Below are 24,222 nucleotides of genomic sequence, written 5' to 3'. Positions count from 1 at the left end.
ACAAATACATCTACCCCCTGTCCTTCCCCAGCTTATGTTACTGTTTTAAGCCACCGGAGAAATCTGCTTGGAGATTACCGATTGGAACCTGTACCAAGCACATATAGCATAATTCCGCCTACCTGCATGAAGGACCTGCGGAACTGTACGGAGAAGAAGGCATAGATGAGCGGGTTGACGCTGGAGTTGGAGTATGCTAGCGCGTTAGCCGTGTACAGGATGTACCGCTGCCACTCCTGGGCACCTACGGTTCTGTCAACCATCTGCGCCAACAGATACACCTGAGGGATGGCGGGAAAAGGGGCATTGGGAATAGATGTAAATGCCTTGCGTTTGTGACCGCATCCGTAAGCAGCGATCGACACATATTGCTGCGGTGCCATGAGAACCAGTCAGTATTACCCTGGGGAATGTGACAGAGGGTCACCGAAACGTCGGTGAAAATAAAGTTGCGGTTGTGTAAAAACGGGGCTCTTTATTCAGTGACATCCAGGTTGATTTAACTATTCACGGAATATGAATACGGTTAAAACTGCCATGGAAAGCCGCTCAGGGGGACCTAAAATCTAGTCTCTGCAGACAGTTGGTCGCTATAGACAGGATGTTCATAATCAGCTGGTGGTATCAATATAGGAAAATGGTCTCTAAAGGTGGGTTTACACGTGCGTGTATACTAGTATTCAAGTCAGTATGAGGTCCGCATGAAAGGCCTGGCTTCTACCAGTCTCCACAGGTCGTCGGAAATATAACAGAAATTGGACAAATAAAGCTGGCAATAACATGCCGACGGAGTTGCAAACCATACTCCTCGGAAAGATAACTCCTCTGGCATGTTATCTGCCTATATTTTGCAGCGTCCTGTTGAGCCAGATAGAGACTTCCATAAAGAATTCCATACGAGCCTCTAACGGACTTGAATATATACGCACGTGTGAGCCCGGCTTAAGGGACTGTGCAGTGGTGTTCAAGCGCCAATAATTAAGGCAACAGAGTATGAAATCTCATTTAATCTACTGAAGAAAAATTCCTACGTACCGATCAAACATTTAACTAAAGTAACCCGGAACACAAGTTTTGCCTGACGTAATTCTTAATTAAAGATGAAATGTTACACCCGCAGTATTTATTTGTTTGTTTGTTTATTTGTTATTTCTCACCTGAAGTGGCAGCCAGCACAGCCCGAACACCGCCACTATGACCACGATCATCCTGGTGACCTTCCTCTTGGACTTGTTGCGGCTGGTGTCGTTCATGACGCCGAGCCCGACGCGCGTCCACACCCGCTTCAGCATCAGGGCGTACATCACGACGATGGCGAACAGCGGCAGGGCGTAGGCCACCGCGAAGAACACGATGACGAACTCGTCGGAGTTGAAGAGCAGGCAGTTCTTACTGGCCGGGATGACGAAGTACCACAGATCGCAAGCGTCTGTTCCCTAGAAAAATAGTTTTTTTTTAACGTTATACTTTGCCTTAGGCCAAGGTCCCAATTCCCAACCCGGGACCCGACCGGGTAGCTTTCGGAAACGAAAAATATTATAAGAAAGGCAACAAAACACTCAGAACAAAAAAAATAGTCAGAATCATAATTTGTGTATTTTCCTTGTTAAAAGTTTCATTTATAGTTTCCGCTCAACATCCCGGCCTGGCCAAGGTTCGGAAATGGGACCTTATCCTTATTCCGACGTGACATTCCTTAAGGCTTCTCACATTTCCAAACCGGGGCCCGGCCGGAATGTTTTGAGAAACGAAAAATTAGAGTGTTTGCCTAGAAATATACACAAATCATGCCCATGTATCTTATTTTGACATTTTGTGTATTTTGATGTATTTTATATCATTCTTTTTGTTCCCGAAAGCTGCTCGGCCGGACCCCGGTTTGGAAATGTGACCTAAGCCTAACCGGTGCTGGCCGACCAGGCAGCTTTCGGAAACGTACTAAAGTATGGTATAAAGGACACCAAACTACACAAGATGTAAACAGAATTCGAATAGTCGTGGGCCTTACTTGTGTATATTTTTACATATACATTCCTACTTTTGTTACCATCAATTTAAACAGCCCGGTCGGGCCCCGGTTTGGAAATGTGACGTTAGTATTACGCATTAATATTGTTTTTAACACAGGTTTTACCTCATTGAAAATCAGTGCAATGTGTACGAAATTAATTTTTATTAGATACAAAGGAAGGCACAAAGAAAAAAGGAATCCTGCAAGCAAACATAGCTTGTATATACTGAAAAATCAAATTCACGACAGCGCTGACCAAAAAAGCGCTCCCCATCAATATCATTACAAAAGCGGTTTGTAAGATCATTAACCCTGTACCCGCTACTTATCCCCGTAACTATGGAGACTAGGTATCCAAATGGCTACTTCAGTCTGCTAAAGGTTAAATGGACCATAAGGGACAACATGATAAATGTTATCACCGAATATCCAGGTTACCAACCCTGGTTCAATAAAGTTATCTACATTGTCTGGGCATTGTTGTTTGGCCAACCAAATGGGCATATATGTAGGCTAAATTCGACAACAACAACCGACCACTGGGATCTGTGTTACAAAAGTTAGACACTTGGTCTCTAACTTTACTAGTATGTAGAATGTTGGTGTATGTATGGACTTATATGGAGCTTTGGCTTGAACTAAGATTGGATTTCGGCCACTATCATTCAACAGCAATTATGAAAAATTCGATTGGACATAAAATGAACCAAAGTTGTACCCAATGACGAAAAGTGGTATTTTTTTGCTATTTGCTTTTGGACAGACGTGGACAATGTGGCACTGCATTCAACGTAACATTACCGGTGCCACATACATTGTACTATGTAAAGACAGAAGTTAAAGGTAGGATTTTCTTTTACCTACCCGACCGAAGTCAGGTACCCATTTTTACACCTGGGTAAAATGAACGTCATATCGTGTAAAGTGCCTTTCCCAAGGGCACAAAATCGGGGGCTATCGAACTCGGGACCATCAGATTCCGAGGCGAATGCTCTACCAGTACCCCACACATGACACAAAGTGGTGTCTTCAGTGTAAAAGAAGACCGGTGTAGTTGTATGTCTGTACGGACATGCACACGCACAAAAGATTTAGCCTCGCAAACTGTACTGTTCGGGCTTCTAACTCCTCTGGCGTGTTTTCTGTCCTATGTGGCCAAGTTCTACTATTTGACCTGTGGTAGAGGCTACAAAAGATCCACTCACCTCAACTTTGGCACTGAGCAGTACCGGGATCATAGAGACGAGCATGATGGGCCACATCGCTCCCACCACCATCCCCGCGTACCTGACGCGTCGGTAACGCACTGACGACAGCGGGTAGACTATGGCCAGGTACCTGTCTATGGACATGACGACCATGGTGTAGATACTGAGCAGACAGCTGACGTACGTACTGTAGTGCATCACCTTGCACCACACGTCCCCGAATATCCAGGTCTGGTCTAACTGTATGACGAGAGTGAACGGAACGGTGCAGACGATGAAGAGAAAGTCCGAGATACTGAGGTTTAAGATGAAGGCGTTTGTTGTACTGCGAAGCTGACGGCCCTTTAGGATGACGATGATGACCAAGAGATTTCCCACCACGCCGAGGAGGACGATCAAACCCCAGAATATCGGCAGCGCCACGTCCTTCGCACGAAGGCTCTTTTCCTGATTCAGCTGTGGAGCTAAAAATTGCACTATATATCCCAGGGTCTCATTGATAGGCAGTATGGTATAGTCCAGCGGGGTGGAAGCGTTAATTTTTCCACAAGGCCAAAACGCCATGGTTCAGTCCGTCTCGCGCCCGCGACGGACAGAAACCTGTCAAGAAGTGCCCCTTGGTTTTTATGCCCTGGCCTTTCTCGTGTAATATCACAAAAGAACCGCTGTATTGGGCCTGTAAATGCCTAGGTTGTTAGAATTATGATGGGCTAAGCTGATAATGTATACTGGAAGCAAACATGGCAGAGATAATCACCTCACTCAGAGCTTTTCCCGTTGTTATGTGGAACAGCTGAAAGCGTGCCATTACTTGTGTTTAATCGATGTGAACTTAGCTATTTAATGCAGGGTATTTCCGAAGGCAAACAACAGTGGCAGTGTGCGACAAAACCGGTGCGGACACCGTGTTTTGCACGTAACCATGTATTTTCTTTGTTTATAACGATTATACCTAATAAATTCGACAATCATGATGAGACGTGCTTTGAATGTTTCCTTGCAATCTATGAATCCACAAAAGTTGACCGTTGCCGGACAGTTTCTTGGTATCCCATATAATAGTAGATTACGCGCCAACAGTAAAAAAGGGGATGTGCGGTACATATGAATATTTAATACAAGTGTCGTTTTCATTCGGTTGGTGCATTACTATATCTTGCTCAACAGGTGGAAGATTTCCCTTCGCCCCTTGTTCTTACACCACGTTTCGAGCACGCCGCTATCACGTGCACATTGCCAGCTTTTAGGCTGCTTTAAGTGATAGTGTTTTTACTGGTACCGCGTGTGACAGCACTCGAGCACGTATACAAATCTGCACATGTGCTTACATACACTTTAAGTTGCAACATGCCACCCGATTAACTTTAAGGCGGGTATCGAAGGGTATCATCATAGTCCTCTTTTAAATAAAGTAAACAAATCCAAACCTGGACATTCCCAATTTCTGGCTTTTCTGAATGGAAAGCCTTAAGGTATCTCTCTGCACTTGGGGTACCGGAGCGGCACTGCTGGGTTCATTCACTGCGGCACCGGTACCGTTGTGTCATTTTCTGATTTTTTTTTAAGTTTAGATATTTGGTGAAAGCATGACTTAGAAGACAACAAAATACACAAATGTAAGAAAATTTCTTCTTTATCTCTGAAATTCGTTGAGTAATATTTCGAACCCCGCAGTGCCGCACCGGTGCCCTATTAAAGCGCAGTGAGATACTACATTTACGAATGATCGCCATGATATTATTCAGCAACTACCATAAAGCAATTTGATCTGTACGTTTATGACTGCGCTTTTGAGCCGTGTAAATGTTTGTGTCCTGTATGTCAATCAGACTATCCGTCTCCGCATCGTCAACCCTCTCATCGGTTCCCTCAGTAATCTGCTGCAATAACAGATACAAGACTTTTACCACTCAAAATGCACTGTAATAAAGCAAAGCAAGTGGCATCTATAGTGTGCACGACAAGAAATAGAAGATATTTCATACCACCGTTTGATGAGTTCTCATGAGTTTTATTCCTTATTGTCAATGTTTCTTTTATTGTATCTATTGTATTCAATTTGTATCATTTTATGAGTTGTTAGATTGTATTATGATTTGTAATTTCTGACGGGGGAAGAGCATGTACAAGCTACATGGCTTTTTCTCCGCCCTGCACGTTTTCAAGTTTCCTTTGATTTGCTTTATGTGCAAAATAAATAAATCAAAATAAAATAAAATGAAATCTATGCATTTCCCTGCTTTTGGACCCGGACCAAACCAACTCAGTTCCAATCTTGCCTGCCAGTTTCCGGCTACACCATCTTCCTCCTCACATCCTGTCACTCTGTCCAATATTCAAATAAAGAAGAATGTTTTAAGAATGTTAATTGCAAATTCATGCCCATGGGGCTAATTGCAAGTGAACAAAATCAAATACATGAACTGATTGACAACGGGTAAATAATCTAAATTCTGACGAGAGAACCTTGTCTCCTTGTTCAGACCGAAAACATTACGTTAATTTTCATGGGGGTACCAAACACATACACCCAGCTGCATATACCGTTTAACGTAGGCAATTATGACAGCATTTTGTAAGACTGTGTGTCAGTCTTACAGTCTTTTCTCAAGACCGTAGTGCGTGGTGAAGAGCCACATCCTTCCCGAGGTGCCGCCGTTACATCACAACAGAACACTACGGATCTAGACCAGACAAGTCGATAAAAGGCCACAGCAGTGGGTCAGCTACCCGCTCTGTAGAACACTCATGGCTACCGGAACATCAAGGAAGAAAACGTCTCGAAGCGTCCCGCGGAATTCTGGGTCGACTGGGACCAGGATGACGCGTGGTGGGCAAAGCCGAAAGGACCCTACCATGTTGAAGGGAAGGAAACGGGCGCACCCTACATGTTGTATTCGTCCTAGGAGTAGTCATGTTGATGTGAACTATAACAAATGTCATCCTAATAATCATATGAAGAAACCTTTGTGTATAGCCACATGGAATGTGCGAACATTAGTCAGCAACTCCTCTAAGCTCTACCAGTTAGCATCAGTGGTTGATGACTACAAACTAGACCTTTTAGGTGTCACTGAAACACACATGCCAAGCAGTGGAATTGAGAAGCTGGACAATGGCTCGCTCTTGGTTTTCTCTGGGCGTTCTGATGGAACCAGGCGACAGGGGGTTGGTCTCACGTTGTCTAAAAGGGTCAGGAACTCACTCATTTCATACTCACCTGTGTCTGAACGGATTCTCTCGGCGAGGCTGCACAGTCAGCAGATAAACATTTCTGTTATAGTGGCATATGCCCCCACGGAAGCAGCTGGTGAGGACGACAAGGATAAGTTCTACACACAGCTAGCGGACGTCTTTGCTGATCTACCTGGACACGATATCAAGATTCTCCTGGGAGACTTTAATTGTAAAGTGACATCTGACCATACAACTAGGAGGGGAGTTATTGGACGTCACTCTCTGCATAGTGAATCAAACGACAACGGAACACGTCTGCTTGATTTCTGTGCCTTGAATCTGCTTACAATTGGGGGAACTCTGTTTGAACATAAGGACATCCACAAGGGGACATGGAGATCTCCAGATGGCAGTACGGTCAATCAGATTGATCATATCTGCATCAGCACCAAGTGGAGCCACTCCTTACTCGATGTGAAAGTCTGCAGAGGAGCTGATATTGGTTCTGATCACTACTTGGTAAGAGGCTACCTCCGAGTCAAACTAAAAGCAGTAGACAAACTGAAAGCTACACAACGGTCTTTTCCAGCTTTGGAACATCTACGTGATGGAACAAAGGTCACAGAGTATAACATCGAGTTAAAGAATCGTTTTGAATGTTTGTATGTAGAAGATGAACACATTGAGGACACATGGGAGAAGTTTAAAGTGGTTGTTCACTCTGCCTCATCTGAAGTGCTTGGTGACCGTGCAAAGAAAAGACGACAGCAACACCTATCACAGAAGACAAAAGAACTCATTATGAAGCGAGCTCAGGTTAAAAGACGTGATCCAACATCTGATGTGAACAAGTCAGAATACTCACGGTTAAACAAAATGGTGAAGAAAAGTTGCAAAGTTGATGATAATAACTGGGCTCTTAGAGTGGCCACGGATCTAGAGGATGCAGCGAAACAAGGAAATCAGCGAGAAGTTTGGCAGAAGATCAAAATCTTGTCAAACAAACGCAGTAAGAAGTCCTCGGCAGTCAGAGACAAGTCTGGAAAGTTGATTTCTGATCCCGACGCTCAACGGAAACGGTGGGCCGAACACTTCTCAGAGTTATTGAACCCGCAACAGGAAGATACTGATTTAACTGAGCTAGATAGCATACCAGGGGTCCCCAGTTTTACCTACCTTGGAGATGATGATGGTCCGCCAACAGGTGAAGAAATCCAGGATGCCCTTAAAAAACTGAAAAACCACAAATCTCCGGGAGTGGATGAAATAGCCAACGAGCAACTTAAGTACGGTGCGATGGGATTAACGAAGGCGTTGGAAGCTCTTTTTGCCAAGGTTTGGTATGGTGAGGTTATCCCTGAGGACTGGGCTAAGGGTATAATCGTTGTGCTGCCAAAGAAGGGTGACACTACAATCTGCGGGAACAACAGAGGGATAACACTCAGGTCAACAGCATCGAAGCTCTTCCAAATTGTTATCCTGAGGCGCATCAACAAGGGACTGGAAAATCTGCTGAGGGAAAATCAGTGTGGCTTTCGGAAGAACAGATCATGCATTGACCAGATTTATTCTCTTCAAACAATCATCCACAGAAGTATTGAATATAACATCCCACTGTACATAAACTTTATTGACTTCAAGGCTGCTTTTGACAGTATCAAACGAGAATTCATCTGGAAAGCCTTTTCTTTCTATGGCCTTCCTGCTAAGTACATTCGAGTCTTACAGGCTTTCTTCAACAAGACAGTGAGCGCAGTAAGAGTGAATGGGGAGCAGTCCAATTGGTTCGATGTTGAATCCGGAACGGGCCAGGGCGACATACAGGGTCCACCAGTTTTTAATGTGTGCATCAACTTGGCAGCCTACCTCACGGAACAAAACAAACGACTCAGCGCAGGTGCAGTGTTGATGCAGGAAACTCCTCAACAGCCATTGATATCGGTCATGGATACTGACTATGCTGATGATATGGCCTTACTGGACAACACAAAACCCGGCCTGCAGGAAACTACTGACCTGTTATGTAAGAACAGTTCTCTAGCCGGACTCAAGGCAAATGCCAAGAAGACTCAGGTCATGGTAATTGGCAAAAACACCACACAGAGACCATACACTGAGGGAGGAACTCTTAACATTAACGTGGAAGGATATCCTGTTGAACAAGTCAGCACTTTTACTTACCTGGGGACCACATTCACTAGTGATGGAACATTAGACACTGAAATCTCAAAGCGTATCCAAAAAGCTGCTGGCGCCTTTGCTCAACTTGGCAAGATTTGGAATAACAGTAACATTCTTCTGTCAACTAAGATCCGTATCTACGAAGCAGCAGTCATCACAATCCTTACATATGGGAGTGAAGTCTGGGTAACCACCAAGACACAGAGCAGAAGGCTGGAAGTATTCCACCAGAGGTGCCTTAGGAGAATTCTTCGCATCAGATGGTACCACCGTGTTACCAACTTACACATACTGCAACAAGCAGAGACTACAAGTGTTGAAGCGATTGTGGCTGCCAGCAAGCTTAGATGGTTGGGGCACATCCTTAGAATGACCAGGGAGAGGCTCCCAAGACTGCTGTTGGAGTGGACACCTAATCACGGCAAAAGGTCAAGGGGAAGGCCCAGGCAGACGTGGTTGAACAGCGTGATGGAAGACTTGAAGTTGATCACAGGGAATAACAGACTGAGGGTGCGCGAGGTTGAAGCAATGGCCCAGGACCGCCCGGAGTGGCGCAGAATGGTGCGAAAGAGACGTCAACGCCTTGGTGCAGGCCACTCACCAAGCTGAGGAGACCTAACCAAGTATCAAGTAAGTAAGTGTGTCAGTCATCGCCACTGCAGTACTTTCATTCATCGAAGTGTGGCGCTCTTGTTTGTTGTGATTTCAAGATGGCCGAGAGGAACAGAACCAGGAGGGAACATCGCAGAAATATTTTGTCAAACATGCAGAGGTGACATTTGTGGACTACCTACGTCAGAAAGAGGTTTACATAACGTTCCGTAGCTGCTAAATAATCTTGTTTGGGCTGTCATATGTATCGCTTTACGTTTGGGAACGTAGTAATCCCCTTGAGTCTGGATATGTTTGCACAGTACGCGTATGCTGCAACATACCATGCATGCCAGGACTGAAGTTCAAGAGCATTGTGTCGTGCATAGCATATAATCCTTAAGTTCTTACTAACATACGTGAACATCCTTTTATGTCCTCTTTCAGAAGACGAGATAACTGTTACATTTTAACGTCCGGAAGTAAATCTCCGTTTTTTCTCCAGCAGAGATTGAATTCAGTATTTGAATATTGTTTATCCAGATGTCTTTATAAACGTGTACACTTTAAGTTAGATAGATTCTGGTGAGTTATAGAAGTACTAATTGAAAATTGATTTGTGTGTTATCATATAAGCTAGACCTCACACCAGTCACACGTTTTCAGTTCAAACTGTGAATCTGAGCTTATACATAAAGAATAGCCAGCAGAGACCTTCAACCACAGAACATCACACTGCACAATGAACACTTCAAACCATACATGAACTGGCACATTTGTAAGATTCCTTCCTTATCTTAGTTTTTCAATGTCTCTAACAGATCCTGATGGAGAGGGCCCATATCTGAAGGCAGGACCACCAAGTGAAAGCAGCAGAATGCAACAAAAGTATCAACATTTAAACCTTCATCTGAATGAGTGAAGTAACTGAAGACATATAACCAACATGGAGCCCATGAGGATCAGGAGTATGACCTTCACCTCCCCCCTGGAGCACCCCACCACCCTCCTGCAGGCCCTACAGGACATGCGTGAGGAGGAGACTCTCTGTGACGTGACTCTGGTGTGCGACTCCGTCAGACTCCCCGCTCACAAGATCCTCCTGGCTGCCAGCAGCAGGTACTTCAAGAACATATTGTCAGGAGGAGAAGATGAGGAGGTTGTCTTAGCCGACATGTCTTCCAAGGCAGTTAAAGCTGTCCTGGACTACATGTACACCTCTGAGATACACATCACGCAAGAGAACTTCGAGGATGTGACTGCTGTCGCGCGGCAGTTTCAGCTGAGTAATCTGTTGAACAGTTGCATGGAGTATAAGATGGGTTGGGAGAGGGAAGTGCGCCATTTTGTGGACGTGACCTACCCCACAAGGCTCCTACACAATCTGCATACTCTACAGTTAGAGAAGGGCTCGTGCGATGTCACGTTGGTTGTAGAGGATCGAGAGATCGTGGCGCACAGGGTGGTACTGGCCGCGTGTAGCGACTACTTCCGTGCGATGTTCACCCTCGGGATGAGGGAAGCCACAGAGAGGAGAGTAGAACTGAAAGACGTGCCGTACACACGTCTGAAGGAAATGGTGGAGTACATCTACACGTCAGACATAGCACTGAGGTGGAAGAGCCTGGAGGAGACTGTAGACGTAGCCAGCAGGCTCCAAGTGTTACCAGTACTAGACGTGTGCAGTGAATTCCTGAAAGCGAGCATTGTTGCAGACACATGTATGGATATCTACCAACTAGCCAGTGTGTACTATCTCACCGACGTCACAACAGCTGTGAATAGCTACATCCTTGAACACTTTCAGGCATTCTGTAAGAACGCTGACTTCTTGGAGCTCTCGGTTGACCAGCTCGCTCAGGTCCTCAAAAGCGACGCGCTCAACTGTGCTGCTGAGATTGACATCTTCTGGGCAGTCTACAGATGGCTCATGCACGAGTCTTCACGTATCGCTTACACAGGACGGTTGTTACAGCATGTTAGATTCCCACTGATGACCACATTTGATCTCAATGAGATAGTGGACTTGGAGATTTTCAAGAACAGTTTGCCGTACAAGGATCTCATGATTGAGGCTTACAACTATCATTCTCACCCCAGTGCACAGCCACTACTGCTGACTGAGCGTACACATATTAGGTCCACATGCCACTGTCTGGTCAGTTTTAATGGCCGCAAGGCTGGACTGGCGCACAGAGAAGACGAACAAACAGACGTCATGTTCTTGGACCCCAACACCAAGATGTGGCGTGATCTAACAGCGACAAAAGAGCCCATCACGCACCAGGGAGTGGCCGTCCTGAACAACTTCGTGTATCTGATTGGTGGGGAGGGTGTGCGAGGGTTCCGGTCTGCCGTGGCGACAGGCTGGAGGTACGACCCTCAGAAGAACGACTGGTTCAGGGTTAAGTGCATGCGGCACCGTAGGTCAGATTACCACCTACAGGCCATGGATGGGAGACTCTATGCCATCGGAGGGAGGAATTTGATGGGAGAGAATGACAAGGCAGAGTGCTACAATCCAACCAAGGATGAGTGGTCCCACATGGCATCAGTTGGGATTCCCTTGTACGGGCACGCAGGCACGGCACACAAAGGACAGCTCTACCTGTCTGGAGGGGGCAGTAACTGGGTCTACAACACTGCCCTGAGGTGTTACGACCCGCAGAGCGACACCTGGACAATCAAATCCGACATGGCCATTGCTCGGGCGTTCCACAGGATGGCCACTGTGGGAGGTAAGATATTCGTGCTTGGCGGTGCAGAGAGAGATGACCACGCCAATGCTGACGTCTTGCTAACCGAATGTTACAGTCCAGAGACTGGACAGTGGAGTGTTGTTGCACCAATGCCCAAGCCACAGGCAGAGCCAGGCTTAGCGATCAAAGACGGACGGATCTTCCTTGTAGGAGGGAGCTCTTGCCAGCACAGGTCTTACAGGGCACTGAAGTACATCCAGTGCTATGACCCGACCACTAACAAGTGGACAGAGGAGGAACCACTGCCCGACGCATGGACTGGGGTAGCCTGCGCAGCCATCACTCTACCACAGGACAGTGTGAGTGGGTCATGGTTTGACTGGCTGTACAGACTGTAGTGTGGAAACTCATGCAAACATATGTTTCCTTTCTTTCTCATAATGCTGATTGAAAAACGCTGTTAGTAATTGCCAAACTTACATGGCTGACTTGTACAAAATTATCTCACAAGACCATTTAGATTTAGGGGACTGATACAATGGTTTTATGTGGACAGGTGGTCACTAGAGACAGGATTCATACTGTTTGTTTCAATGGGAAAAGTGTGATCCCATTGTATCTGAGGAGAATGATAGTACATGTACATGTATCAATATATTTTTTTGTAATAGGCACCAGATACTTCAAGTTGAACATAAAAAGTGCTGTAAACCAGATGCTATGAATATACTGGTGAGGTAACAAGTTGAAGGTGAGCTCTATGAATGAATACCATATGAATTATGATGTACAATTGCACATTTAGCATACTTTGAGCACAAAGTGAATGCTATCATTATTAATATCATGTTGTTGCATTGCCATTATACACATCTTATAAAACTTAATATGTACTTAGATTGGGGGAGCTTCAGCCAGTTGAAAGAACTTTAGACAAACATTTAGTTGAAAAGTTGAGCACAACAACATCTGAAACCTGACAGTGTTAAAGAAGTGTTTCTTTCAATTCCTCTGTAACCATTTGTTAAGTTTGACACCTAGATTATGGAACTCAATTTGAAGTATCAATGTCAAGTCCTTAAGTAGCCAGGTTTACTATTTACAAACTTTTTCATTTGACTTGGCCAGTACACATAATATGTCAGACTATAAGTCCTACATTATGATTGGTAAGATAGATCACTGTTAACAAACTGCTATCAATGTAAGTATACTTTCTGTATTGTAAAACCCTTAAAATAGAATATCCTTACTAATTATGGTAATCAATTTCATACTGAACTTCAATGATAAATTATCACTTGAAAGGTTCAATAGTCTTTGTCTTGATATTTTGCTCCCTGGTCACTTTCCCAACTAAAACTATTTGTAGTTATACTGAGCTAGTAGTCTGTATAATGCAAACTCTGCTGTAACTTGCCATTCCCTGCAGGGGCCAGCAATGTATAGGGCTGGCCAAAGCAAGATTTATTCAGACTATAGGAGATTCTGTACTTTGTGTACTGTATTGAAGAGTCAGGTCATGTGCACAAAGGGTTTTTGCTGTGCTCCCTCTATCCATCTGTGGTGTGGTCTCCCTCAAGCAATGGCAACTGGATGTGCTAGCTGTGTGGCTGGCAATCTATTCAGGTAACCAAACCACTGTACTCTGTAATGAACTGTAGGTCAGGTTTCTTTTTGACCATCTCTATAACCACTTTGTTCCTCACTGTCTGTCTGTGTCTATATTCAGCTGCTCTTTGTCGGACCTTCATCTCACAGCACAGGTTTTCTTTCCTGTGCTCTGTTCAGGGACTAGCCTGGGTATACCATCCTATTTCTACCGGGGCTCCTTACACTCACTTCCCTAAAGTGTAAGGAGCCCCGGTAGAATACGGATGGTACCCAGGCTATTCAGGGACCAGGTCTGAAAGTCTATCAAAAGCATGTCTGACACCAGCAGTATGCTACAATCTATCCTAAATGAGCTAGGACTGGGAAAAACACAAGGTATATCTGATAGGCACATAGGTACTGTACATCACAACGGCTAACCTACAAACACAAGGAAATATAAAATACAGCAGTACACAAACATTTCAGGTCATGTTTTATTTGACAACTTCAGCACATTTTGAGCAAAGTGATGAGGATACAGGGGTATACTGATACACAGCAACTACCAACCACCTCAAAATTAGTCCACTAAAAGTACTTCCAGAAGTCAACAATCCTGATTTCCATTCTAATGAAAACTGGACTTGTCAAACACAAAAATCTCAAACGTTTATGCCTCAAGTTGTCTGGTTTATATCTGTGTCAGTAAATGAAGAAAAAGACGGATTTTAATCCTATGCACAAGTGAGAGCAAGCTTTGATGCAGGTTTTATTATGCCTCTTGTTTTTCAGCTTCTCTTCGTTCCTCTATCATACGATGTTTCTGCTTCATGAATGCTTTCATGGCATTCCCGTACACGCCTAGGTCTCCATCTGTGGTGGAACGGAATACATGGTTAGAAAAGGTGCAAAAAATACAACTGGTCATAGGGATATTATACTTGTACTTACTTGTAGTACTGCAGAATGTCATACACATTGATTTAGTAATATCTTTATGCCTTGATAACAGGAAAGTATTGATCATTACATACATGTCTTAGTTCATGTCTTGGTTCACATCTGTGTACATACCAGGGACAATACATATCAAGTCAATACAAAACTCCAGCTGCTTAATACATTTTTTCTCTACATGAATGATGAATGTTCCAAACCACCCATTTTCTTAAAAGAAACACTGCCAAAAAAGAATATCACCCTTCCATCCAAAAATCACAGCATGAAAATGTATTTTTGTATCTTCAAAATGATGGATTTAACAAGGAAAGTTAACAAAATTGGCATCCTAACATCCAAACCATCAATCATGGTCAATGCCTTCCAAATGGTCTGCAATAAACTGCAACCCCTCCCCCACCACCAAACAAGCAGTGTGATGGACAAAAAATTAAAAGCTGGAGAGAACCCTGACCACAGCCCACACTAACACAGATCAGCTATTGTTGATATGGGAAATCTGACCGGTAACTAATTAAGGGTACATACACTTTGTATCGTAGGCATTCTGAGCTGCATCAAAGCGTTGTTTGAAGTCCCTGCAGTTCACAAAGTGGCTGTCTCCTTCCTGGAAGCAGCACCGCGTCCAGTCTTGTCGGGACAAACGCAGGATCTCCTGATCAACAAGACTGGGGGGACAAAGGGTGATGAACAGGTTTGTTTGCACAGTATTGCACCTTAATTCATTCATAGAAAATTCGGATCAGCCTAACACTAACAGCCACTTTTCATTAATTATTTTCATTATTTTGCCACCTTTTTCATGAGAGAAAGGGTGGCAAAATAACAACGAAGTAACAGGTTACATGGTTTAAAATTGATATAAACATATACACATAATCCTAATATAAAGTCCTACAAGTAATGGTAGTAAAAAAACAAATGAAACCCATATATATGACATAGTCAATGTCTGTTCATTTGGGTCATTTTTCATTTTTTGCCTATTCTCTTAAAATTGGATAGAGTTGTGGCAGTACATGTGCACATCTCACCGGGAACGGGTTTTCTGCGCGTTAAAAATCTGCGCGCGCGTTAAAAATCTGCGCGTTAAAAAATTAAGTTGTACATTGAGAAATTCTTAGGCAGAAAAATGTGACCCCATTATATGATTTTACATCTGTTACCTGAATTTTGGGTTTGAAAAGCTCCTAATTTTTAGGTCCCTCGGAATAGGTTAATTTGCATATCCAGAAGATTTCAAAATTACTTGAATTTGACACAAATACATGAAAAAATAACTAATGTGAGGCTTTATATTGTAAAATATAACTGCTTGAGGCTTTTCTCCATTCTGCAAGCTTCATTTCATCTTTTCTCAAGCAGATTGTTTCACATGCAAATATCAACCTTTGTTGCACGTTAAAACTTAATGTTTAAAAATCACTTCAAAACTCCTGGAAAGGGATATTTGTACTCTAGAATGCAACAATATGATACTTAATTTCATCTTCTTCAAGCTTTTAAGTTTAAAACTGCAAAAAAGTTTTTAAATCCCCAGGGAATCAGCTTATTTGCATATTTTAACGCGCAGGTTTTTAACGCGCAAGTTTTAACGCGCAAATTTTAACGCGCACAAAACCCCAACCCCATCTCACCTACGGCGCTTGATAGGATTTCCAGTCAAACTCAGGGGGGCGGAAATGATTTCGGGCTGATCTAGACTGAAGAAATCTTGCCTATATACAATATTCCCTAATCATCTCAAGTCTGCTTTAAGATTTTTCACAATAATCACGGAAGGAACCTAAAAGTACAACATCTGTTTGTGATGTTGGTAAATGGTAATGCAACATAAAAGTTAGAAAAATCAAATACTCCGTGAAATTATTGACATTTCAGACATTTCAACAAATCTTGCAAGCATGGTTTATCACATGATTCATAATTTCAGTGCTGTTGACTACTTACTGGTCCCTCTGGAACTGTTCGTTAGCCTCGTATATGCAGACCTGGTCCTGGACGTCACATTCCTCGATCCCGGGAACCCGGCGGAACTTGCGATGGTAGTAAGGGTAGGAGACTCTCTTCTGAGACTTGATCCAATCTGAGAAGTGAAAAAAAAAAAGCATCTCAAAGTGCTGACACTTGTTTTATGATGGCATACAAAACGTCTTTCAAAGTCACATATCCAATGACGTGAAGTAAGAACTCACATATAATATGGGGCAGTGATGAGATATCATGCAATATCATGTCTGTGCGTTAATATTATAATGGGACAATCTCATTTGATCCCCCTCTGCATGTTTTTTTATTTATTTTGTACTAATATCATTTGCTTATTATAATTGTTGAATGTGAGCTAATAAATAAATCAAATGAAAAAAAAAATGTCTATTACGAGACCTGGATAAATCCAATAAACCGGGAATGCCTCTGAAAAGCGGCCGTTCCTACCACCTCGAGTCAAGGAGGTTATATGACTGAGAACTCTAGTCTACTAGTACTCTACTCATAACATAAAGTGCTGCATGCTGGAGTCCCAACACCTAGCCATGTGTAACTTTTCTTACACAGGATTGTAGAAAGGAAGGAATACAAACATTTCATACTAGCAAAAGATAATTGTGGAGCGCAAGCCAACAGCCAATAGTGCAAAAGCAAAACTAGAAAGTAGGAAAGAGAAAATAAAAGCAGCTGCCCGAAAATTATGAGGGTTGTGTTGAGGTCACAGCATACCATGGATAGCGGTTACTGGCTTGTCCACGGTGTAGTAGTAGGTTGCCAAGATCGCCTTCATAGTGGGGTTAAGGTGACTGTTGTCCCCTCCAGGATTATATGTATAAGCCTCCGGCCAGCTTTCCATGTCGAATTTCTTCTTTGGAGGACCTCCATCATCTCCTTGGTCCGCCATGATGGTGACCTATGGCGCCTACTTTTCTTGGAAAGGGTATGAAAGAGTTTATACCACTATTGGAAATAAGATATGCTTTTCAATAACTGTTGATATGGAAAATGTAAAGTAAAACAAACAACAAAAATCATTTGGTATTCAACGTGTGTCTCTGAATCGATAATAGCATCGCTCTAGATGCTGTAAATTCTAATTCAGCTTACCTTACAATACTCCCTTCATACCCTTTCCTTACCTCCACGCTAGCTAGATCGCATCAAAATACAGATGTATTTTTCCTATTTAACACTTGCTGACGTGTGGTGAGAAAAAAACATACATTCAGCAAATTAAATGCATTTCATACATTTTAGATATCTAATGAGAATTGATAAAATATTTCTACACAGCAAGAGGCCTTTATCCTTGTTACAAGTAACGGCAAAAAATATCATAGCGTTTGCATGCGTTTTTTTACCATGTTCTCCGCGACCCCTATAATGAGAATTTATTTCCCTTTATTTCGTCTTCGAATCATATCAAAGATCATTAAAAGTTAGTTCGTATGATGCCTACCGCTTATAGATATTGCTTTTGGATAAATAAAGCTTAATCAAGGCAATAGTTGTGATTTAAGAAAGCGCCAAAACTTGCAGGCACCGTAGGTCCAAGGTAAGGATCCTATATGTAGCCTCGTTTTCGCCCAATACGTCCTCTTTGCCTAGCTGTGGAAAATGGTGAGTAGCAATGAAATTTTGTCGCAAACAATCCATGTGATATCGCGCAAAGTTTATGTCATCGAAGCTTATATCTTCATTTTTCTGATGTCAGAAAGAACAAGCAACTTATTAGGATATGTTTTGATGCATTTCATTGGAGAAAATCTGTACAAATTCGTTTTAATCGTAGCTATCGTTGACCGATCCCTGCAACGTGTGCAAGATGGCCTCTGTCGTGTAATGTGCTTACCTTAGTTCCTCCCGTGGTTTCATGCAATATATATATAAAATTCACAATTACTGACATTTTAACCATACAGAAACTGGTCTGTTCTGTCGTGTTACAAATTTTGAGCTGATCACCTCGCACATAGGCAGTTAGGACGGTCAGTATGGAAAGAAGTACTAGTATGGAAATGGCGACATGTGCGAACGTGTTCTGATGGGGGAGGGGGGTTGAACTAATTTCTGAATTCTTGACACATTTTTGATAGGCCTTGCTCTCTTTTGAGCACAAATCCTTTAACCATGTTATTGTGTAATCTTCTGATGATTCTGTCTAATTTGTGGCTTCTCTTGTCCCGTTCCAGTCTCACCGAAAGTTCTCGGCGCCACGCCACGGCTCCCTGGGTTTCCTGCCCCGCAAGAGGTGCAGGCGTGCCAAGGGAAAAGTCAAGGCTTTCCCCAAGGATGATGCCAGCAAGCCGCCCCACCTTACCGCCTTCATGGGCTACAAGGCCGGCATGACCCACGTACTGAGGGAAGTGGAGAGAACCGGAGCGAGTATGTACTTCTGCTCAACCTGATTTGCATAGCCTGATAGCCATACATAAATAATCTCGAATCATAAACAGAACTAGGAAATACCTTGTGTACTAGTATGTGACTGCACGAGTAAGCTTTTCATCTTGTAATGTGCATATTTTACCCAAGCAATCAGCAGTGATGAAATTTTTTCCCACATTCGCAGTTTCCACCAAAAAGGCACCTGTGCCTTGATGATGGGACAATTCCTTCCTTGGATGTCTGAGCTGATTCTTAAAATGCTCTACTGGACCTTTTTTTTCTCAGAGGCCCTGATCTAAACTATAACAACTTTATTTCCTACAGAGTCGACGAAACGAGAAGTGGTGGATGCTGTGACCATCATAGAGACCCCTCCCATGGTGGTGGTAGGCGTGGTCGGCTACATCGCCACACCCAAAGGAAGGCGTGCTTTCAGGACCATCTTTGCTGAACACCTGAGTGAAGAGTGCAGGCGCCGCTTCTACAAGAACTGGTAAGGCAGTTACCATGTGATCACATGATACACTTAACTCTTTATTAAAACACCTGTAACATTTTTTATGAATTTCAACCATTGGTGTTTTAGCCAGGATGTTAAGCCCATAATGCTAAACTGCACTAGCTAGAATCATGGCCATTCTGTCAACAAAAATCGTATTTATATGGAAATGTTTTTGAATAGAATAATGACGAACTTGGATACAATTGTGGAAAACTAGTAGTAGTAGCATAATGTTTGTTCTTAGATATTGTATTTGATTGTTTGCATAACTTGTCTTTGTTGCAATCAGCACTATGAGCCAGGGCCTGGTCTCATGGAGCAGCCACACACTCCACCCAGTGTCTGTACACTGAAGAGTGTCGCATGCTTAATCACTCAGCCTTTTAGAGTCTCCTCTCATGAGTCTTAGACTCATGATGAGACTCATGGCTGTCTTCCCCTGCCCCTTGGGGACTGAAGGTACTCCTCCAAGAAGAAGGCTTTCACCAAGTACGCCAAGAAGTGGCAGGACGATGACGGCAAGAAGCAGATTGAGAAGGACTTCAAGCAGATGAAGAAGTACTGCATCAACATCCGTGTCATTGTCCACACTCAGGTAATAAGAGGGTTGTATTATATACACTTTTAAAGATGGACTGTGTGTTTTGGTTTATTTCAGACCCGGACTTATCTGTAATATGCACTTGAAATGGGATTTGATTTCTTGCATTCTGGCGGAAGTCCTAATGTTGAAGGTGAACAAATTAAAGTCCTACGGAAGTCTAATGCACCTTTTGCAGACCCAGTTTCAGAATGTGCACATTGTGCTGATGTTAGTATGCATGCAAAGAAGTAGATAAATATGCATGCAAAGAGTACTTTTTCATGTGCGGTATGATATAAGCTGTTTGCAGTGATGAAATATTCCCCACATTCGCAGTTTCCACCAAAAAGGCACCTGTGCCTTGATGATGGGACAATTCCTTCCTTGGATGTCTGAGCTTACAGCAAACTATCACATCATTTGCTTTCAATACTGAGAAGCCAGTGGCTTAGGTTTTGTAATGACCTTTTTGTTGCTATTGTCACCATTAGATGAAGGACCTGCCTCACCGCCAAAAGAAGTCCCACATCATGGAGATCCAAGTGAACGGTGGCACCATCGCAGAGAAGGTGGACTGGGCGCGGGAACATCTGGAGAAGCAGATCCCCGTCTCCCAGGTCTTCGGCCAGGACGAGATGATTGACATCATCGGTATCACCAAGGGAAAGGGCTTCAAGGGTAAGGAACACCTCATAGATAATCCCTTGCTATTTGAATGAGTGGTGTTGATATGCAGAAATTCCAGTATGTTCCTATATTTAGACAAGTGATGAAGCCCATGGAAATATGCTTCATGCGCGAAGCATTCAGAAAAATTCTGTTGAAGTTTCCATGCTGCCTTCCTACTGATGTCTACAAGAAACAAGCAAGGAATTGTTTTAAATTTCATGTGTATTTACACTTATGGATATTCTAACAAATGAACACGTCTTACTCCAGGTGTGACCTCCCGTTGGGGAACCAAGAAGCTGCCCCGTAAGACCCACAAGGGTCTGCGTAAGGTTGCCTGTATCGGTGCCTGGCATCCCGCTCGTGTGGGCTACGGTGTGGCCCGTGCCGGTCAGAAGGGCTACAACCACCGCACTGAGATCAACAAGAAGGTGTACCGCGTGGGCACAGGCATCCACGTGAAGGACGGCAAGGTCATCAAGAACAACGCCGCCACCGAGTACGATCTGACGGAGAAGACCATCACTCCACTGGTAAGAGAACCACCATGACCAATTAGAATACCTGCTTGGTTTGATGGTATAAAAGATTCTCTTAAGAAAGCATACTGGTCGTTGCTGAAGCTTGTGTGGCCTGGTCTTCTAACAAGTTTATTCAGTGCAATTGCTCGTTTTATATGCAAAGAAGTAAAAAAGTAGCTTCCCAAAGGACTTGTAGGTTTTGTGGATTAAGTTTTTTCTGTTGTATTCCAGGGTGGCTTCCCTCACTATGGTGAGTGCAAGAACGACTTCATCATGATCAGGGGCTGCTGTGTAGGACCGAAGAAGCGTGTGCTGACTCTGCGCAAGGTAACCCCTTAGTTATACTTGCATTGTGATGTGTAGTGTGTTCTGCATATGATAAGAGTTGAGCTGTCCGCAGTGACGATAACCTCTTACACATTGTTTCCACCAAAAAGGCACCTGTGTCTTGATGATGGGACAGATCTTCCTTGGATGTGTCTGAGCCTTTGACAGCTTTTAAATACATTATACTATCAGAATACCTGATAAAACCACAGTACAATTTTATTATGGTATGCGTCTGTCTTGTGTAGCCATACCTTAAAATGTCTTTTCGTCTGCAGTCTCTTCTGGTCCAGACCAGCCGCAGGTCCCAGGAGAAGATCACCCTCAAGTTCATCGACACGTCCTCCAAGTTTGGTCACGGCCGCTTCCAGACTATCGCAGAGAAGAAGGCCTTCATGGTAAGAACTGATCTATCATAATAGCTCTCCTGTGTATTGTGACCATTAGAAATTGCCCTTCTGTCTCTATAATTGTATCTTCAGGCATTTGATTTAAGAATAAGAGAATTCTGTAGATGTTTTCCCAACAGATTGAAACGTATGTTCTTCATGTGTTTGCAGGGTCCTCTCAAGAAGGACAAGGAAATCAAGGAGACTCCAGTGGCCTGAGAACCCCCTGCAGACCCCAAACTATTGGGCCAATGAACAAGACTTTCACCTACTGGTCAAAGCTTGTTCTCACAATAAAACAAATCAAATGGATAAACTGATTGTCTGGTCTTTTTTACTGATTTAAATACAACTGTATTCATATCAGTGAAAGGTAGGAGGTATTAAAACACAGGACATAGGAAAATCAATGGAGAAAACAACTGATATTCATTATTTGGCTGCTGGGAATGACATTAGACGGACTGACATTTGCTTGTAAATGCAGGATATTCCTCTGTCGCGAATCATCCTTAAGAACTCGTGGGGATGAAAGAAAAGCTGACCATAGCCATGCCACCAGTGTTGCACTTGTACGCGTTTGTAAAACTGGCCAAGGAGAACTAGAAGGAATTGATATATAGTACATCAAAGAGGACCTTAAAACAGTTGCGTTGTTGAAGGCCTAGTACAGGTGTACAGTGGAAACAAAAATATCAGTTTCTCAATCTGTGTCCCTTTGTTTTCTGTGTGCACAAACATTGGGATTATCTGATAATGCTAAAATGTTAGTTTCAACACAACGTACTGTTATCTTACAGAAGGGATAAGCTTAACAAACTTTGGAGAGGTATGGTTTTCAAAGTACCCTGTTGCCATCATTTATCAAAGAACCTTGTTATCAGCAGTCGTCCGTTGTGGCACTCTACTGCATACAAAAACACCAGCAACCTCAGGCGTTTAACTTTTTAAAATGAATGTTTTAGAGTTGTCTTGACAAACTATTGATGTCCTATATTTAGGTAGACGTTTAGAATAAAAGACATTGCCAGCTGTACACGAGACGTGTCGTGGTCTCCGAGTTAAGAACACCAAACAGAAGCTCTGGCAATCGTGCCATTTGTACATGTAGAAGCTGAACTTACCAGCAAACACAAATAGCAGCAGTGAAGCCAAGGTGGCATGCCAACGTCACGGCTGCTTTACTGGGGACGTGAGGAGACCTAACAAGCGGGGCCTCACTATTGTGCGATAAATCAGACACATTTCAGCCCGGGCCAGTGTCCTTGTCAAGTTCACCTTGTACACATACTGGGAACACGCCTGCCAAGACACCATGCCAACCGGAAGTCTTAAAGGTTATATACAGCGTGAGAGAACGGGTCTAATAGAATTCTACCGTTTGTGTGGTTTCTTGGGATGGATTGGAGTCACCGCAGGGTTCAAGTTGAAGGTGTATAGAGTTACACTGAGGTGTCAGATCGTGTCTATCATGGAACAGGGGGCGTGCACGCACGTGTCCCGCACCGTAAATAACCCGGAAGGGGATCTGAGGTGAAGTTTGACATCCCTACCCAGGTCAAGCTGTACTTGTGTTTTTTTGGGGGGATAATGGCAACCTGCTAATTATAGCGGGTTGCCATGATCTGGTGGCTAGATCAACTTGTCAACAACCATTCCGAGGCCTTTTGTCTTTGATTAGACTCGTGGTAACTTGTAGGACGCCCTCGTAGTTGCTACCGAATACAACTAGAGCCGGTATGTCATTTAAGCCAATCCCATAAATAACCTGACTCCCATAGCCCGCTATAAGCTAACGTCACATATCCACAAGGGGCCCGGCCGGGCAAATTTGGGGAACGAAAAGCACGATGTAAAAGACGTTAAAAACACAAGACGGAAGACAATAATTCAACAGCATGCCTTGTGCGTATTTACTGGCATTTCCGCAAACAGCCCGACCGGGCCCTCGGTAGGAAATGCGACATAGGCCCAAGGAGGCTAGACTTCAGCTAGTTTACTCTCTCAACGTCATGCACCAGCTTTTGGTGTGGGGTAGTGGGGAAGTGGTTACATGTATCTATTGATCAAGGAAAGGCGGTCTTTTATTATATTTGGAAATCCTGCCTCTCCTTTCAGTTTTTTACCCACCCTTAATTTTACATGCCCGTATATACATTGAAAACAACAACTCATTATAAGCAGTCTTAAATACTTTATTGTCTGTAATACGCAGGATTTCACCATTGTATATATTCCAACATGCCCTCTCACCTTAAACCTGTCTGATAATAAACTAGAACAATCCTACAGCGTATCAAAAATATCGACACAGTTGTCCACCAAAGTCAAGATCCCATGAAACATCAGCTCCTTATAGTACAGTATGATACCTCTGGATTTAGCCTAATATATTGTAAATGTTTGAAGATTTATTATATACGTTTGA

At 43.4% G+C, this 24,222-nt stretch overlaps 4 protein-coding genes and 2 non-coding genes across 10 annotated transcripts in view; 4 read left to right on the top strand and 2 right to left on the bottom strand.

Moving 5' to 3' along the window:
* LOC118429210 (allatostatin-A receptor-like) overlaps window positions 1-4,137 on the bottom strand; it is a 6,610-nt gene extending 2,473 nt beyond the window's left edge. For 2 of the 3 annotated variants that reach the window (XR_004832712.1, XM_035839672.1), the window contains exons 1-3: window positions 3,217-4,137; window positions 1,158-1,436; window positions 123-281 (exon numbers count right to left, since the gene is read on the bottom strand). Coding sequence is in view for 2 of the 3 variants with exons in the window: in XM_035839672.1 (XP_035695565.1) it covers window positions 123-281; window positions 1,158-1,436; window positions 3,217-3,783 (1,005 nt within the window). In the remaining variant the exon portion in view is untranslated. The remainder of the gene's footprint in view (window positions 1-122; window positions 282-1,157; window positions 1,437-3,216) is intronic. The other variant, XM_035839673.1, reaches the window with a different exon arrangement.
* Window positions 4,138-9,258: 5,121 nt separating this feature from the next.
* LOC118428795 (kelch-like protein 26) lies at window positions 9,259-13,178 on the top strand. Of its 2 annotated transcripts, none has more exons than XM_035839003.1 (2): window positions 9,259-9,349; window positions 9,990-13,178. In XM_035839003.1, exon 2 carries the CDS (start codon window positions 10,115-10,117, stop codon window positions 12,263-12,265), a length of 2,151 nt encoding a protein of 716 aa, XP_035694896.1. In that variant the 5' UTR covers window positions 9,259-9,349; window positions 9,990-10,114; the 3' UTR covers window positions 12,266-13,178. The 2 variants fall into 2 exon arrangements, with proteins under 2 accessions (XP_035694896.1, XP_035694897.1); XM_035839004.1 differs by having other exon boundaries at window positions 9,267-9,382.
* Window positions 13,179-13,943: 765 nt separating this feature from the next.
* On the bottom strand, window positions 13,944-17,643 carry LOC118428798 (NADH dehydrogenase [ubiquinone] 1 beta subcomplex subunit 10-like). 2 transcript variants are annotated; one of them, XM_035839006.1, is made up of 5 exons: window positions 17,523-17,643; window positions 17,145-17,340; window positions 16,374-16,509; window positions 14,952-15,091; window positions 13,944-14,336 (listed from the first exon to the last, which is right to left on the bottom strand). In XM_035839006.1, the coding sequence occupies exons 2-5, from the start codon at window positions 17,317-17,319 to the stop codon at window positions 14,236-14,238; spliced, it is 552 nt and encodes a 183-aa protein (XP_035694899.1). In that variant the 5' UTR covers window positions 17,320-17,340; window positions 17,523-17,643; the 3' UTR covers window positions 13,944-14,235. The 2 variants fall into 2 exon arrangements, with proteins under 2 accessions (XP_035694899.1, XP_035694901.1); XM_035839008.1 differs by having other exon boundaries at window positions 17,145-17,345; window positions 17,523-17,544.
* Window positions 17,644-17,895: 252 nt separating this feature from the next.
* On the top strand, window positions 17,896-22,110 carry LOC118428797 (60S ribosomal protein L3-like). Its single transcript, XM_035839005.1, has 9 exons — window positions 17,896-18,035; window positions 18,608-18,800; window positions 19,128-19,296; window positions 19,765-19,900; window positions 20,380-20,566; window positions 20,828-21,090; window positions 21,310-21,405; window positions 21,684-21,803; window positions 21,966-22,110. Exons 1-9 carry the CDS (start codon window positions 18,033-18,035, stop codon window positions 22,011-22,013), a joined length of 1,215 nt encoding a protein of 404 aa, XP_035694898.1. The 5' UTR covers window positions 17,896-18,032; the 3' UTR covers window positions 22,014-22,110.
* LOC118429798 lies at window positions 18,955-19,051 on the top strand. Its single transcript, XR_004832785.1, has one exon. It is a non-coding gene; the product is annotated as a small nucleolar RNA SNORD14 (small nucleolar RNA).
* LOC118429799 lies at window positions 20,193-20,288 on the top strand. The gene has a single exon (XR_004832786.1). It is a non-coding gene; the product is annotated as a small nucleolar RNA SNORD14 (small nucleolar RNA).
* Window positions 22,111-24,222: the final 2,112 nt, after the last annotated feature.

This window comes from Branchiostoma floridae, chromosome 13, assembly GCF_000003815.2.
Source record: "Branchiostoma floridae strain S238N-H82 chromosome 13, Bfl_VNyyK, whole genome shotgun sequence".
NCBI classification, from domain to species: domain Eukaryota; kingdom Metazoa; phylum Chordata; class Leptocardii; order Amphioxiformes; family Branchiostomatidae; genus Branchiostoma; species Branchiostoma floridae.
The sequence above is the reverse complement of the archived record's forward strand: the minus strand, read 5'-3'. Positions and strand labels throughout refer to the sequence as shown.